The 14,382-nt window shown below is 41.6% G+C and overlaps 1 protein-coding gene across 4 annotated transcripts in view; it reads right to left on the bottom strand.

Moving 5' to 3' along the window:
* Positions 1 to 1,288: 1,288 nt before the first annotated feature.
* LOC141753477 (pecanex-like protein 3) overlaps positions 1,289 to 14,382 on the bottom strand; it is a 32,491-nt gene continuing 19,397 nt past the window's right edge. For 3 of the 4 annotated variants that reach the window (XM_074612202.1, XM_074612204.1, XM_074612205.1), the window contains 18 exons: positions 13,383 to 13,488; positions 13,177 to 13,269; positions 12,917 to 13,067; positions 12,162 to 12,306; positions 11,586 to 11,763; positions 10,206 to 10,314; positions 9,970 to 10,099; positions 9,801 to 9,859; positions 9,498 to 9,713; positions 8,358 to 8,611; positions 7,456 to 7,686; positions 6,844 to 6,947; positions 6,606 to 6,753; positions 6,275 to 6,505; positions 5,358 to 5,632; positions 5,101 to 5,270; positions 4,460 to 4,866; positions 1,289 to 2,200 (listed from right to left, as the gene is read on the bottom strand). In XM_074612202.1, coding sequence (XP_074468303.1) covers positions 2,048 to 2,200; positions 4,460 to 4,866; positions 5,101 to 5,270; positions 5,358 to 5,632; positions 6,275 to 6,505; positions 6,606 to 6,753; positions 6,844 to 6,947; positions 7,456 to 7,686; positions 8,358 to 8,611; positions 9,498 to 9,713; positions 9,801 to 9,859; positions 9,970 to 10,099; positions 10,206 to 10,314; positions 11,586 to 11,763; positions 12,162 to 12,306; positions 12,917 to 13,067; positions 13,177 to 13,269; positions 13,383 to 13,488 — 3,160 coding nt within the window. In that variant the 3' untranslated portion in view covers positions 1,289 to 2,047. The remainder of the gene's footprint in view (positions 2,201 to 4,459; positions 4,867 to 5,100; positions 5,271 to 5,357; positions 5,633 to 6,274; positions 6,506 to 6,605; positions 6,754 to 6,843; positions 6,948 to 7,455; positions 7,687 to 8,357; positions 8,612 to 9,497; positions 9,714 to 9,800; positions 9,860 to 9,969; positions 10,100 to 10,205; positions 10,315 to 11,585; positions 11,764 to 12,161; positions 12,307 to 12,916; positions 13,068 to 13,176; positions 13,270 to 13,382; positions 13,489 to 14,382) is intronic. The other variant, XM_074612203.1, reaches the window with a different exon arrangement.

Raw genomic sequence — 14,382 nt, 5'->3', positions numbered from 1 at the left:
CATTACTGACACTTACTTTTTATCCCCCTTTTGGGTTTCTTCCTTTTGAACAAAAAGTCTTCCTGCAGAAGAAGTCAATTTCTTTCCCATTATAGACCCTGAGAATGTTGGCCTCCTTTCAAGTTTCCTTAAGGGGAACGCCGCTTTGAAGAGAGAATTTGGTGATAAAACTAGCCTACGAGGCAGTTGCAATGATTAATGCTATAGCACAAGGATATTTCAGAATCATTCAACCACTGCAGACAACACATAGGCACCAAGCCACTGGACTTAGGGGAAACATTTGGCGCCGAATTTGGTCGGACTGCCAGCTTCTTTTTGCGCGATCTACTTCCTAAATCAGTGTTTTAATTTGATTTTCACAGTGGTGGAGCAAAGAGTGCAGGAGTGGGAAAGAAACCAACTTAAAGTGACTTCTCAGGAATACTTCCAGTTATACTGTATTACGCACTTAAAAAAAAAAGAAAAAAGACAGCAATTGGTGAGATGACACAAATGTGATGACACCAAACAAATTGAGGGAGGGATGGGGGTGCAGTTGACAGAAGGCAGATTTCCAATTCGATACATCATCACATCATATTGACAAACCCCGTTAAAGATATCTGTAAGACAATATTAATCAAATAAATATTCCACCTTTGCTTTCAGTATTTATTCAACTTTGTTGATTTCCAACTAAAACGCTGGATTTGACTGTTGTAGAAACAGCAGTAGTAGTGGGTATATTAGTAGTAGCAGGAGATGCAGAAGCAGTAGTATAGTAACGGGAGGGACCATACTGCAGGCAAAGAAAACAGAGCTCCTCACACAAAGCGGGCTGGGTCCCTTCTTTTGAGAAAGTCATGAGCTGAGTGGATGTGATCAGAGCAGACGTCATTGATCGGTCATCCAAAGAAAACAAGCTTGGTGCACCTTAAACACAAAGGAACTCGTGATTCTTCAAGTAAAAGTTTAAAAACAAAAAAGGACATTCCACTCACCAAAACAAAAAAAAGGCTTTAAGTTTCCAACACTCCCAGTTTGTAGGTTTGTGATCAACACAATTTTCAAAGATTGGAATCACCCTCCACTTGATTCTGATTCATGGGCACCAGCTCTGTCCGAAGTCATCCCACATTTCTGTGTTGCTAGTCAGATTCAGGACTCATGTCCAGGCCTAAATAGACTGTAAACTAGCGGTTAAAGCACCACATGTTGGCTGGGACGGAAGGGAGTTTGTTTTCCCCTTAAAACTTGCTCCAAGACAGAACTGTTGAGTGTTGATGTTGTCAGGCACCTCTGTAGGAAATAGGACAGAGGACAAAGATGACAATTTGGTGGGGTGTGTTTTTTTTTTTTTTCTTGTTGACTATGTATAATTTGCAGGGAAAAAGAAGAAGCAGAGGCTCCTGAAACTGGTCAATATGTCCTCTTAAATATTGTTTTCGCGCAACTGTAGGTCCAGTGAGGATGGTAACATGGGGGGAAACTGAACAAGGCTTATCATGGTTTCCACATATCCTTCACCTGCTCATACAGCAACATACTGTAGGATCCTTTTTTCTTGGTTATGCAAAAAAAAAAAAAAAAAACACTGCAGATGTCAGGTGAGAGAAAGTCAGCCAACTATCCCTTATGATTACACTGGCCTTTCTGGCCTGTCACTACTGTTGCAACCAAAAGGTTGTCCATAGAGACAAGAGAGTGCCTTTGTCCAAAAACAAAGTTAATAATGAGTATATCATCAGGAGTCATGATGAAAGCTGACTTTTGAATAAACAGCTTGGCTGAAATTATCTCATGATCTGACGTGCATCAGCTCAGTATGCTATCAGATGTTTAACTCCTTTGGCTAAGAAGGAGAGGGGTGATGTGTGTGTATAACAAAATCCATCCAGTATTGCAGTGGGCCGTTACAGGTTGCACTGACTTAGTTAAACAAGGGTTGATGGAATGAGTCCAGAAGGTGGAATGAGTCTGGTCTGGGTGGGCCAGACCTGGTCCAGGTTTGACCGTGGTGTGCTTTCACTGCAGAGCATGTCACTCTGGGTCTCCCAGTGCAGACTCAGCGCAGGTGCTCAAGTAAAGGCAGCTCTGTGGATTCCTCTCGAGGGGTGGGGGGGTCGCCTGCATTTAGCAGGGTTGGATCCATCGTCTGAGTGGCTCCCAGAGGATCTTGTGTCAGACTGGCCTGTTGTAGGGGTGCAGGAAAAGTAGGCTGTAAAAGATTTCAAAAAAAAAAAGTTCATCCAAGAAAATCTGCACATCCACTGAAAAACATGACTAACAATTTGTCAGAACCATGAAAACTTGTTGATTTTGGTATATATTCATCACCGGGGTCTGAAAATAGCACCCACCAAATGCGGGTAAATTGTCGGCAGTGGCGGGTAAAATCGTCAGGTCATCTGCCACTTTGGCAGACAGGGAAAACGCTCAGGATGAGAATAGAGAACCAGTTTCCGTTGAGAACTGGTTCCTAGTTGTCCGATTCCTTGGCATCTCATGCCTCCGTGACTATCGATTCCTCTTCAATGCTTTAAGACAGTTACGCATGCACAATGTATCGCACACTGTATCATTCAGTTTGTTTGGGACTGGAGCGGAGTAGAGAATTAAAAAGTGCTCAAAAGCATGGCGCTACTACTATTAAACCTGAGGGGATTCACCCTATTTTTTCCCTGATAATGCAACACTGTTAACAAATCTGTGTTGAAATCAAAAGGAGGACAGCTAGTAACGTTACCTGTTAGCAGCTGGTGGGCAGCACAGTCCTGCTGGGCTAAATAACGGAGCTACCGACATTAACAGAGGTGCCATTACATTACATTATGAGGCGTTCAATCTCTGCACAGTAAAAATGACTGAATAAATACAGCCATAGATGTGCAGCATTCACAGCAATATAAAATGAATAGAGAGGGAATTATGACCTGTAACTTCCTAACACTAGCTCTAAGCAGCTTATAATACATCATTAAAACTACTGATGCCGAGATTCTTTTTAATCAAAGCAAATATTTAAATAATCATAAATTGTGTGTTTTTATGCAAATAACCACTATGGATGTAACAAAGTACAGTAGAGTACTGCCGGAACCTACGGTGTAATTTGAACTCTGGAATTTACTATGCATAAGCTTTTTTTATGTAAAATATATTGAACATTGAATGACATCAGATCTAAAATGTTATTCCTTCATTTAGCGTATAGATTTCAAAAGTGGAAGACAAAATTTCTGAGTGGCAGACAAACAAAAATACTTGTCTGCCACAGTGGCAGGAAGTGAAAAAAGTTAATTTCAGACCCAGTTCATCACCAACATGTCTCCAATGACCAGGGCTGTCAACGAATATTCTAAATTTGAATAGTACAAAATAAAATAAATAATATTTGATTGTGAAAAAAAACAAACATTTTCTCTGAATAGAAAATGAAATGTAACATTAGGTCAAGCTGAACGAGTTTTAATTCAACAACGACTGTACTGATGGCAGGGAACTCGGCTGCAGGGAGAGACCGTGTACCAATTCGCCAAAATTTAGTGCAACTTTGGAGCATTACTGAGCTTCACGACAAGCTAACATGACATGGTTGGTAACAATTGATTCCTTAGGTTTTTCTAGTTTCATATGATACCAGTATATTCACTCTAGCTTTAAGGCTGAGTACAACCTCCGAAAGACCGAATAGTTAAGAGGTTAGTTTATATAATAAAAGATTGATACTTGATGTTCATGTATCGAGAAAATATTGCCACGCAACATATCGCGATACTGTGCTGTATCGATTTTCCCCCCAGCCCTATTTATTATTGTGATATTTACTGGAAATTACAATATAGTCAACAGCAAAGTAGCGTGGACGTTGGATAGATAGATACATAGAGATCTCAATATCTACATCTATCTCGATTTATATATATATATGTATATATATATATATCTCTCTCTCTATCTTGATCATCCGCCAGGAAGAGCTGGAAAACATTGCTGGGGAGAGGGACGTCTGGAATTCCCTGCTTAGCCTGCTGCCCCCGCGACAAGGCCCGGATAAGCGGAAGAAAATGGATGGATGGATATATCTATATCTCTCTAGCTCTCTCTACTTCTCTCTACTTCTCTCTCTCTAGCTCTAGCACTCCCGTGTAGCACTCTCTAGCTCTCGCTCGCTCTCTCTCTCTAGCTTTAGCTCTCGCTCTCTCTAGCTCTTTGTCTCGCACAAGCTCTCTCTAGATCTAGCACTCTCTCTCGCTCTAGCTCTAGCACTCTCTCTTGCTCTAGGTCTAGCACTTTCGCTCTAGCACTCTCGCGCTAGCCCTTTCGCTCTACCTCTAGCTCTACCTATAGCACTCTCTCTAGCACTCTCTAGCACGCTCTTTCTAACGTCATGTGCATATAAAAAAAATAATAAAATATTTTATTCTATTTGCTGGACAACTAAAGTTACATATGAGTCAACAGTAAATAAACTCACCTGTGTGCGTGTGGTCTGTACTGTTCCTCCTTCCCCCTCCACTGCAGCTGGTCCGTTAAAGCCCTTCCTGCCTGAAAAACTCCACTTGCCAAAGTGGCTCTCATAGTGTAGTCCGCCGCCCGGGCCGAGGCCAGCCCGCTGGCCTGCTCTGTGTCCCGAGTTCTCCAGGAGGCTCACTGGGCAGAAGCGCTCTGGGCCTGGCAGAGGAGGTGGAGCCATAGAGCTGCTGAAGGAGAGCTGGGAACTGGACAGCTGATGGCCCAGGAGCCCCTGGATGGAGGACGTACGCTGTAGGGATGTGAGCAGTCCTGCCTCCATCCTGCCCTCTGATTGGCTGAGCAGAGCTAATGGGAGAGGTTGGGGGTGGTGAGGCCAGCTCTGGGTTGGACCCACAGGGTTGTCTGTACCTGAAATGCAAAAAAAGCCATTTCATTTAGTAATTTTTATTTTATTAAGAAGGTCTAAATAATAGTTTCTCAGCTTTCAATCCAGCCATGCAAAGTCAAGGCATGAATTTTCTTCTTATAGACCAGAAGCAAGTATTGTTTAATGTTACAACATCAAGGTAAAACTAATAAAGAACAGTTTAACTATTTTAGCATCTATAATAACTTTGATACTATGTTGGTTTCATGTCTTACCCATGGAGGGCTGGACAGTGGTGATGTGTGGCTGGGGAAGGCTGGAGGCGGGTGTACTCTGGGTGGTGTGAACGGCTGGGTTGGTGGAGAGGGAGGTGGAACCGCCTCCACAGTCTGAGTCCTCAATGTTTCCTCCACTGTTACAGCCAGCACCACAACCTTTCTGTAACCTGCAGAGGGACATGTTAGATTTACAATGTTCACACTAGCATCACTGTCCCCAACAAAAATTATCACATGAAGTTAAGACCATGTACCTGTCCCAGCTACTGATGAGCCAGGTGTAAATGTTGTGCGGGCTGACAGGTCCTCCCCACACAGAGCGGAGCTGACTGTGCCCCCCGGCGTATGAGGTGGTGAGGGGGGACACATAGATGGGGTAGCCGATGGGCTGGTCGCACGAGGAGTTGATCATATTCCTCAGGGCCTGTTTGGCGTTTTGAATGCTGCCACGCTCTGGGTTACGGTTGCGCAGGAAAACCAGCTCCTGCTGTTGCCCCGCCCACAGCCCACGCACACACTCTCTGTTCACCTGTAGGGTGCAGCACAAGGAGGTCAGTGGAGGGGGGGGGGGGGCAGGCTGAATATTAACAACATAACCCTTATCTGGTTCAGGGTGGGAAAAGCATCCTGTACATAATGCAACTGAATTCCATAGAAAAACAAGATTAACAAACTATATTGCCTGGGTAAAAAACTAAAATTAAATTTAAATTTAAATTTCTTTAGCTATAATATCACTACCGAAAAAATTAGACAGCATGAATTTCCATCATCTCTACATAGAACCACAGAAATTGAAGAGACTTGACCTTTCAGGAGATGATGCTATGCTGCAATTGCTTCACATTGGACACTGACGTAGCACGAAGATTAAACATTATGGCCATTCTTACATAGTTTTCCAACCATGCATTTTGTATGTATAAACAGAGACATTATACCTGGCTCTAACAAAAACAAACTAAAACAAACCTTTTCTGGAAAAACTGAAATTAAACTTAAACTAACAAACACACTCTGAAAACTAACTAAAAACTAAACTAAAATTAAATTGAAAAGTCAAAACTAAAATAAAAATGAATTGAAAATTCAAAACTATTACAACCTTGAAACCAATACAGCAATAATCAATTAAACAAGCCACCAAGTAATAAAGAGTAGGAGCTGTTACCTTGATGACTCTGAAGCTGAGGAACCTCTTGTTAAGCATGATGATCTTGTACTCGTCGCTGCCGTCATCCATGATGTGGCGCAGTGCCAGCAGTGAAGGCATGTTTGCTAGAATAGCGCTGCGCCACACGGGGTCACCCTCGTGAGATATCAACATCTTTTCCTCGTTGGCAGTGATGGCGTCATACAGAACCATAGGATCCTCGTACTCGTCTGGAGATGTGAAGTGGTCCTGGAGGGAACGCAGAATACAGGGTTGGTTTGAGTTCAGGGACAAAGAAACTGTCATTTTTCTAATCTGAGGCCTAGTTTTCTTCTTCTTCTTCTTCTACCTGATGCAATTTGAGGGACATCCGCACTCCTGGTGCCACAACTCGGTTCAGCAGGTCCATATCTGCAAACACCCATTCATCCCTGGGAGACGTGATGCGAAAGTCTCCCTTGAAGAGTGCATGGAGGCCATAGAGAAACGGCTCCAAGCTGTCAAACAGATAAACAACAACTCTTGTATATTTGGGTAGTGACAGGCGGTATTAGCCACAGCGAGAGATAGAGGTAGTATGGCCTTACCTTGCAGACATGCTGTGGGAGGCCGTGCCCAGAGCTCGTCTTCCCAGGATACACAGCCCGAAACAGAGGTTGACAAGTGGAGAATCTCTTTCACAAGTCACCGGCTGCAACACAACAGAGAAGTTAAGATACATTTTAAGTACTGTACATTTTTACAAATACTACTCAGGTTGTACCAGGATTATGTTTTATATTGATTCTGATTAAAATTTAAAATAAACAATATAATTGTCATTTAGTGACTTTTTCTGTGTCTCTTTGTTTCATAATTTTCTTTCTTTTCGTACACAATGAAGAAAAGCCCCAAAGACTACGCATGAAAATGGATGGTACCAAATGTCATATTAGTTATCTGTAGGGCTGAAGAAAAACAAGCAGCTCCTGCCTTCATTTAGTAAAGTTTCATCACCAGATGTAAAGAAATGCAGAACACCATCACTTCAAATATTTCTCTATACCGCCTTTCTCGCATTTCCACTTTTCTGTATTCAGCTTCAAAAGGTTCAAACTAATTTCTTGATTTGCAGTGTGATGTTTGTGCGGGCAGGCTACACTTGGTTACAGCTCAGCCAGAATATGGATAGCTAGTAGAGGAAAAAAAGAGAGTCTGACCGTTTGACGCCTGCTGTTGCAATACTGAATCCAGTCCAGGTAAACCATGCAGAATGAGGAGGGGGTAATGCCAGAGGCCCTGTGGTCGTAGTCCTCATCGATGTTCAAGTTGAAGGTGGGGTCACTGTCTACGTAGTTGGGTCCGAGACAAGGCCGTAGAGCCTCCTGAATCGTCTCATTAGTCAGCCACTCCTCCATCTTAGATGATCGACTCACATAGTAGATAATGCTCTGTTGGAGGGAACAAACACATGACCCAAATATTTAACAATCAAACTTTTAACATCACGGTCACAAGCTACAATTTCATCATTTCAGTTAACAGTCTGACTGCGCCACCAACACAATGGCAAGACAGGTTAATGAAAGTTTACACAATGGAAAGAAATACTCTATGTGAAGACAGTCATGTTTATAATAGATCGGCTCCTGTAATTACTTATTTTAAATTACCAAAGTAATAAGGTGCTGTACTGATTTAATTATGAATTCAAATTATATTATATTAATAGAAAAACATTTTTTTTAGACTCCTCTCTATGTGGATGCACATTATGCCATGATATATCTGATATATATTTATATATATATATCTATATATATCTATATAGATATATATATCTATATATATCTATATATTTATATATAGATATATATAGATATATATATCTATATATATCTATATATAGATAAATATAATTGTTCAGTCCTACTGTGAACTCAATCAAGCTACATCATACAGTAGGTAAAAGCATATGAACAGGGAATATTTACAGCAATGGGACATGTGAACAGACATTTCTAGACCAAGTATAGACTTACAGAAAAGTCAGCCATGTGTTAGCTAGAAGCATGATATAAGAAAACAAAGCAAAAAAGAACTCTTTTGATCAATGGCTTACCTTGACGTAGTATGTGATGAGGATCTTACGAAGGTCGAACACTTGCAACATGGAGGCTGCATTGTTGTCGCTGATGCTGTAGCCCTCTAGTACATACTTGGTGGCGGCCACTTCCCAGGCCAGCCAGCGCTGTCCGAAGGCAGCATTGAAGGACAACATGTGGGGAAGGTGACCAGGTTCACAGCAGCAGCAGCCCTCATCCTCCTCTACCCCCTCTGTGATGGCCTCTACCTCCCTCTGCTGACAGTAGGTACCTGGACAGATGTGGAGCAGATGAGGATCAGCTGCACAAGCAAAGAGCTTTCCTGTATATACTTGTAAATTCATAGGCAAAGTTAACAAATTAACATGAATTAAAAGAATTTTTGATAATTTTACTGGACTAAATACAAGACTACAAGAATAAACATCCTCTGTGCGAGCATAAAAGTCAAAATAACTCATTTTCAAATAACTCAGATTTGATCATTTTAGATTATTTATTGTCAAGTAACGTGTTTAGAGAGTGATGCACAACATCAACACATCTATCTTTCATGAACAACCTTGAAAAAAACCTGCAGCCATGAAACTGGTATTTTTTTCAAAAGAATAAACATATACTATGAGAACTGGCATAAAAAGTAAGATTAAATAAAAATGAACATATACAGGGTTGTTAGTAGAGTCCGACCGATTTATTTATCAGCAGATTTTATTGGCAGATATTAGCCTATCACATGGTGATCAGATTTTCAGGGCACTGATATAATTTTGGACAAAAAAAGTTTATTGTTAAACAGTGAAATATCCTGACTCCATTACATATCTTTGTAATGTATATAGGATTTTTTTTCTCTCCCAATATTGGAATGGGGATCGGTGCCAAAAATCCAGTATTGGTCGGGCTCTCTAGTTGTTTTCGATTTTAAAGCAATATCTTTCAAGGTGTACAGTAGCTTGACCTTGTCAGCTGCCACTTTTTACATGAATACTACTGACTGCGCTACCACAGTCTGATCTCTATAAATAAATGCTATTCTGTGAGAAGACTTGACAGATACCCAAGTGACATGTTCAAAACAGTAGGTAAACAACTCAAACTGAGCTCATTCTACAAGCTGCAAACATTGTCAGCCCCCATCGTCCCCTGTTGCTCACCTCTGAACTCCAGACCCCTCAGCTGGAAAGTGACCAGGCCGTTGCCGATCTCGATGATGTGCACCAGAGCGTTGAGGTAGTCTGAGGCAAGGATGAAGCAGTCGCCTGTGGTGTAGTTGCCCCAGCGGCCGAGCAGCAGGTCTCCACACAGGCTGTGCTGCAGAGAGCGTGTCAGGTGCTCGTAGAAAATAGAGTTCAGATTGTTGTCATCGGCACCTTTAAAAGAAAGGAAAAGACCATCACCATAACGACAGGACAAAAATAAATATGATAATTAGATGGTGAGAGGGTGTTATGGCATACCTGGGTTGCGGTCTAACTGAGTGGCAAGTCTGGTGTTGGAATGATCGACGCGCTTGGTGCTGCAAACATAAACATAAAGTATCATTAGAAACAAATGAAAATGCTTTAGATTTGGACTTTATGAAATGTAATTTCACATTTGCACGAATAGTTTTTTTCAAAAACATACTTGTAGTCTCTCTCCCAGAATTTTACAGGTCTGGTGTATGAGGTGACAAACACGGCACTGCCCAGGACAGGATTGAGAGGGGTGGAAAAGATGGCTGAAAATATGGCCTGAACAAAAAGCACAGCAGAGTCTGGAGTAACATGAGTTAAGGATGTCTCTGTTGTGTTGGATTGGATTATACAGTAAAGTGGAAACTACATAATTATTGACATAAAATCAAAGAAACTGAAGGATACGGGGAACGGCGAAGGGTTGAGCGAAGGCGTGGAAGGCTGAGCCCCAGGTGATCTGCCAGGGGGCAATGTAAGTCAACACAAAGCGCAGCTTGTACAGCAGGTCCCACATCTGAGAAGTCAAAGGACAAATAAATTAAAAAACACATAGACAACTGTATTCAAATCACTACACAGACACTATATGGTTTTTCAACCAGAGAAGGCAGTCAAATTCTGCTTTTCAGCTAGGTGGTAAGTTAGTCTTTAGCCTCTTCCACTCCTTGAAGGTGCTGGCGCCCTTGGCCAACTTTACTTTTTTCAGAGGCTGCAGCAGGCTCAGTTTTAGAGCTGAAGATACTGGAAGAATACTGGAAAACCTAAAGAATCCATTGGTACCAACCATGTCATGCTAGCATGTCGGGAAGAACGCTAAATAACTCTACGAAGTTTTGCTAAATTTTGCTGAAGAAAAACTGGTATGGCAATTTTCAAAAGGGGTCCCTTGACCTCTGACCTCAAGATATCTGCTTGAAATTGGGTTCTATGGGTACCCACGAGTCTCCTCTTTATGAACATGCTCACTTTATGATAATCACATGCAGTTTGGGACAAAAACATGCAGTTTTTTTTAATGCAGTATAACTTATTTTCACCTAAACTAAAATGGTGTATTTGAATATTTCTGCATACTGGGGTCCCTAGACAGTCTTGGAATTGCATTTGAAATTTTACAACCACGAACTACAGACCTAGGGCATTCAGAGGATGGATGGCTTTCCTAGGTATATTGACAATAAGGGGGTTTCTGAACAGTTTCCAAAGTGCTCGCCATCCAATCGCTGAAAAATGCAATTCTTTCAGAAATCTCCAAATGTCAAATTTTTAAACCAAATCACAGCATGGCTTTTTCTATGGTGTTCCTCAAGGTCTTGGTATCTTAGGAGGATTTTTGATCATATCTTTTAATTCAAGAGTGGTAAAAAATGGTTAAATTTAGCACCAAATCTGTGTAACAAATGGTATCAACCCCAAAACTGCTGCAACAACTTATGAGACATAATAGAGCATGGGAATGGCCATCATGTACTTGTATCATAATGTTCTTAGCCCTTATACACTTTCACAATTTATTTTAATTAATTATTTTTCTATTTCTGATTTATTTCTAGAACACTTTGACACACAGTGCTGAGCTGCATCTCAAATTAATCTTCAGGTTCCCAGCTTTCAGATGATGTAGACCAGTTCTATGTGGCATATACTACCCAAAAATGCAAAAATGGGTCTATGAAAAAGTTGTCCAATGTGTAAAATAAACAGCTCCTGGAGCAGAATAAAATGTAATTATTTAATAATATTTGTGATAAAAATTCTGAGATGACAGGGTGTGTGTATCCTAACCTTGCTGAAGAGAATGGACATGAAGTAGTAGTCAATTAGGAAGGTCTCCGAGAAGTGTGGATAGTCAAAATGGAAGAAGAGTGTTGTGAAGCACAGCGTGACATACTGCTGCGATGGGGCACAGAATGACGAACGCAGCAACTTCATGCCTGCTATTGAGATGAAGAGAGCTCGGCTGCTGGGGGGGGGTCGAGAAAGAGAGGAAATCAGTGACACATATTGACATAAACAGCTAAAACCAAAGAGTAAGGAATGTCATGAGATCGCCAAACCCAGTTGTAAGCAGCTGCCTGAAAATGTCTTCTCTTACACAGACTACTATACAGACTGGCTGGTCTACAAGTTGAAGAGGGAAAAAAAGGGAAACGACAGAGAATATATTTTATGTATCTCGTGCTACTGAGCACAACCTGCAGGAAGCAATACACCTGGGGGTGGTTCAGCGTGTCTATTAATTTTATGTTCTGCGGTTCCAACCCACACAGCTAACAGCACTTATCCCTGGGGAGCGGAGATGGAGAACAGTGTAATGTATGGATGTGAAATAGTTTGGAGACAGAATGAGGGAAGGCTTACTAGATGTCCAGCTCTTTGTAGTTCTGGCCCACAGTTCGAGCTTCTGTCGTTAGGGAGTTAAGCACCACAGCCGGGTAGATGAAATATTTCTCCACGCACTGAAGCCACGCATACAGCTTCTCAAACCACATCAACTGAGCAGCATCTGGGGCAAACAGAAAGCAAAACGAGCTTACACAATTGTTGAGGAGATCCACGGTGCCAAACACTAGCGTCTCCCCCCATGTTCCCCCTAAAGCTTTTCACAGCTATGAAATAAATCTGGCAGAAAATTATTTAAACTGAAAACTGTTTTACAAGATGTTTATACAATGGGTCGTATGGCGTACCATTTCTGACATCCCTAGCATTTAAAATACTGGAAAATGCCCTGAGATAAAATAATCTCTTATTTAGGTCTTTTAGTTTTAAGTCAGCTACTTTTGATGTTGTTGAGTGTTGATTTATTGAGTAGTCTATTAGTGATAATTGAAATATGCAGCTGTTAAATTGTCTTGAAATAATTACACAGTTTGGTGCTGTGGCACTCTGTAAAGTTGTTGTAGAGATGTTTGAGGTTAGGTGTTTTTCTCAAGAGCACTTCAACTAAAAATCTTACTACTTTTCATTTACTTCATGCAGCTTTTTTTCTAGTGAGGATACTTATAATGTTCCAGTTGTTCATATAGGAGGTTTTCTTCCTATACTTTTAAGATACTTCCCCATGCTTCTTTCTGTGTATGTGAACGAAGATAAAAGAGCAATCAGACACTCACCTCGGACCTCAAACTGACTGTACTCTCTGGAGCGGAGCACAGGGTGAGCCAGGCAGAACCATGGCAGCTGCTTACGGAGCTGAGGCAGGAGATAGTGAGTAATGAAGCCTACGACTCCGGCCAGGATGTACAAGACGAAGCTAAGAGCAGGCTGGGGATCAAGAGCAAAAAGAGGAAAATTAGCAGGAAAAATCTGTGGACTTTTTTTTCAGTAAAATGAGAAATGTGTTGTGAGAATAGGATCATAAACCCTAAATTACTTGAAGAGCGATGAAAACGGTGCTGGCACTGATGGCGAAGGTGATCACGGCCATGAGGGGACACATGACGAGGTCTGAATGAAGAATCTCTTTCTACAAAGAGACAGTGAGAAGGCACAAGAGTGTAAAGAAGGCTGACACCATGAAATCAAAAGCGAAACTTTCCCGCTGCAGTCTGTGCAGGCAAAGTGAACAATGATCTTTACCACAGAGTTACGCAGCTTCTCAGGAAGAGGGTCCTTGATCTCCACGGGGGGTTCTTCTGGTGTTCGGTTCTCCAACTCTGGGAATAATTTAGACCGGACCAGTGACCTGATGTAAGAGGTTAAAACATACAAAAAGGAACCGTGAGAATTGTGACGAAAAGCTGAGGTGTAACATCAAAGTCTACATAGGCTATGTAGTGAAAGCAACTTGTCAGCAGGCACGCTTCTGTGTGTGGGTCACTTGTGTTTTGGCAGCGCTCAGAGCCCATTATATAATCAGTGTAGATACGAGCATAACACGGCTGAACAACTCCAACTCCTGTGTAGACAAGCCATGAGACACTACTTCAAAATTAAGGAGGTAAAATGTATTAAAACAAAAGCAGGTTTGACACTAACTATAAGACTCTAAATTTGACTTTTTTGCAAAGTGTGTAAAAAAAGAAGAAAATTAATTCTGCATTTCATGTTTGGGCTTGTAGCTTCTTCAGGTGTGCTCTTTGACTTATCACAGTTCCATGCATTTGTTAAAGGTACAGTGTGTAGGATGTGGTGACATCTAGTGGTGTGGTTGGGGATTGCAACCAACTGAGTACCCCTCCGCTCACTCCTCCCTTTCCAAGACTGCGGTAACGTGAACCGCCGAGTAACGTTGTAACGCCATCCTTACCATAATAACTTTAGGAGCAACGGAAGTCAAACAGCGGCTGGCGGTACCACAGTTTTGCACTATGCGGCTCACGTTACTGCAGTTTCACGAACTTGTCAGAACTACGGTGGCCTTCGGGTAATGTAAAAACGTGAAAGGCTCTCTCTAGAGTCAGTGTTTGGTTTGTCCATTCTGTAGAAACATGGCAGAGCAACATGGCGGACTCCGTGAAAAGGATCACCTCCCTATGTAGATAAATGTAAGCTAATGAAAACAAAACAATTCTTAGTTTCAGGCAATTATACACTAATGTAAACATCACTCTCTAACTCTCACTCATTTTCAACCACT

Source organism: Sebastes fasciatus, chromosome 16 (genome assembly GCF_043250625.1).
Source record: "Sebastes fasciatus isolate fSebFas1 chromosome 16, fSebFas1.pri, whole genome shotgun sequence".
NCBI lineage: Eukaryota > Metazoa > Chordata > Actinopteri > Perciformes > Sebastidae > Sebastes > Sebastes fasciatus.
This window is presented reverse-complemented; position numbering and strand designations above follow the sequence as displayed.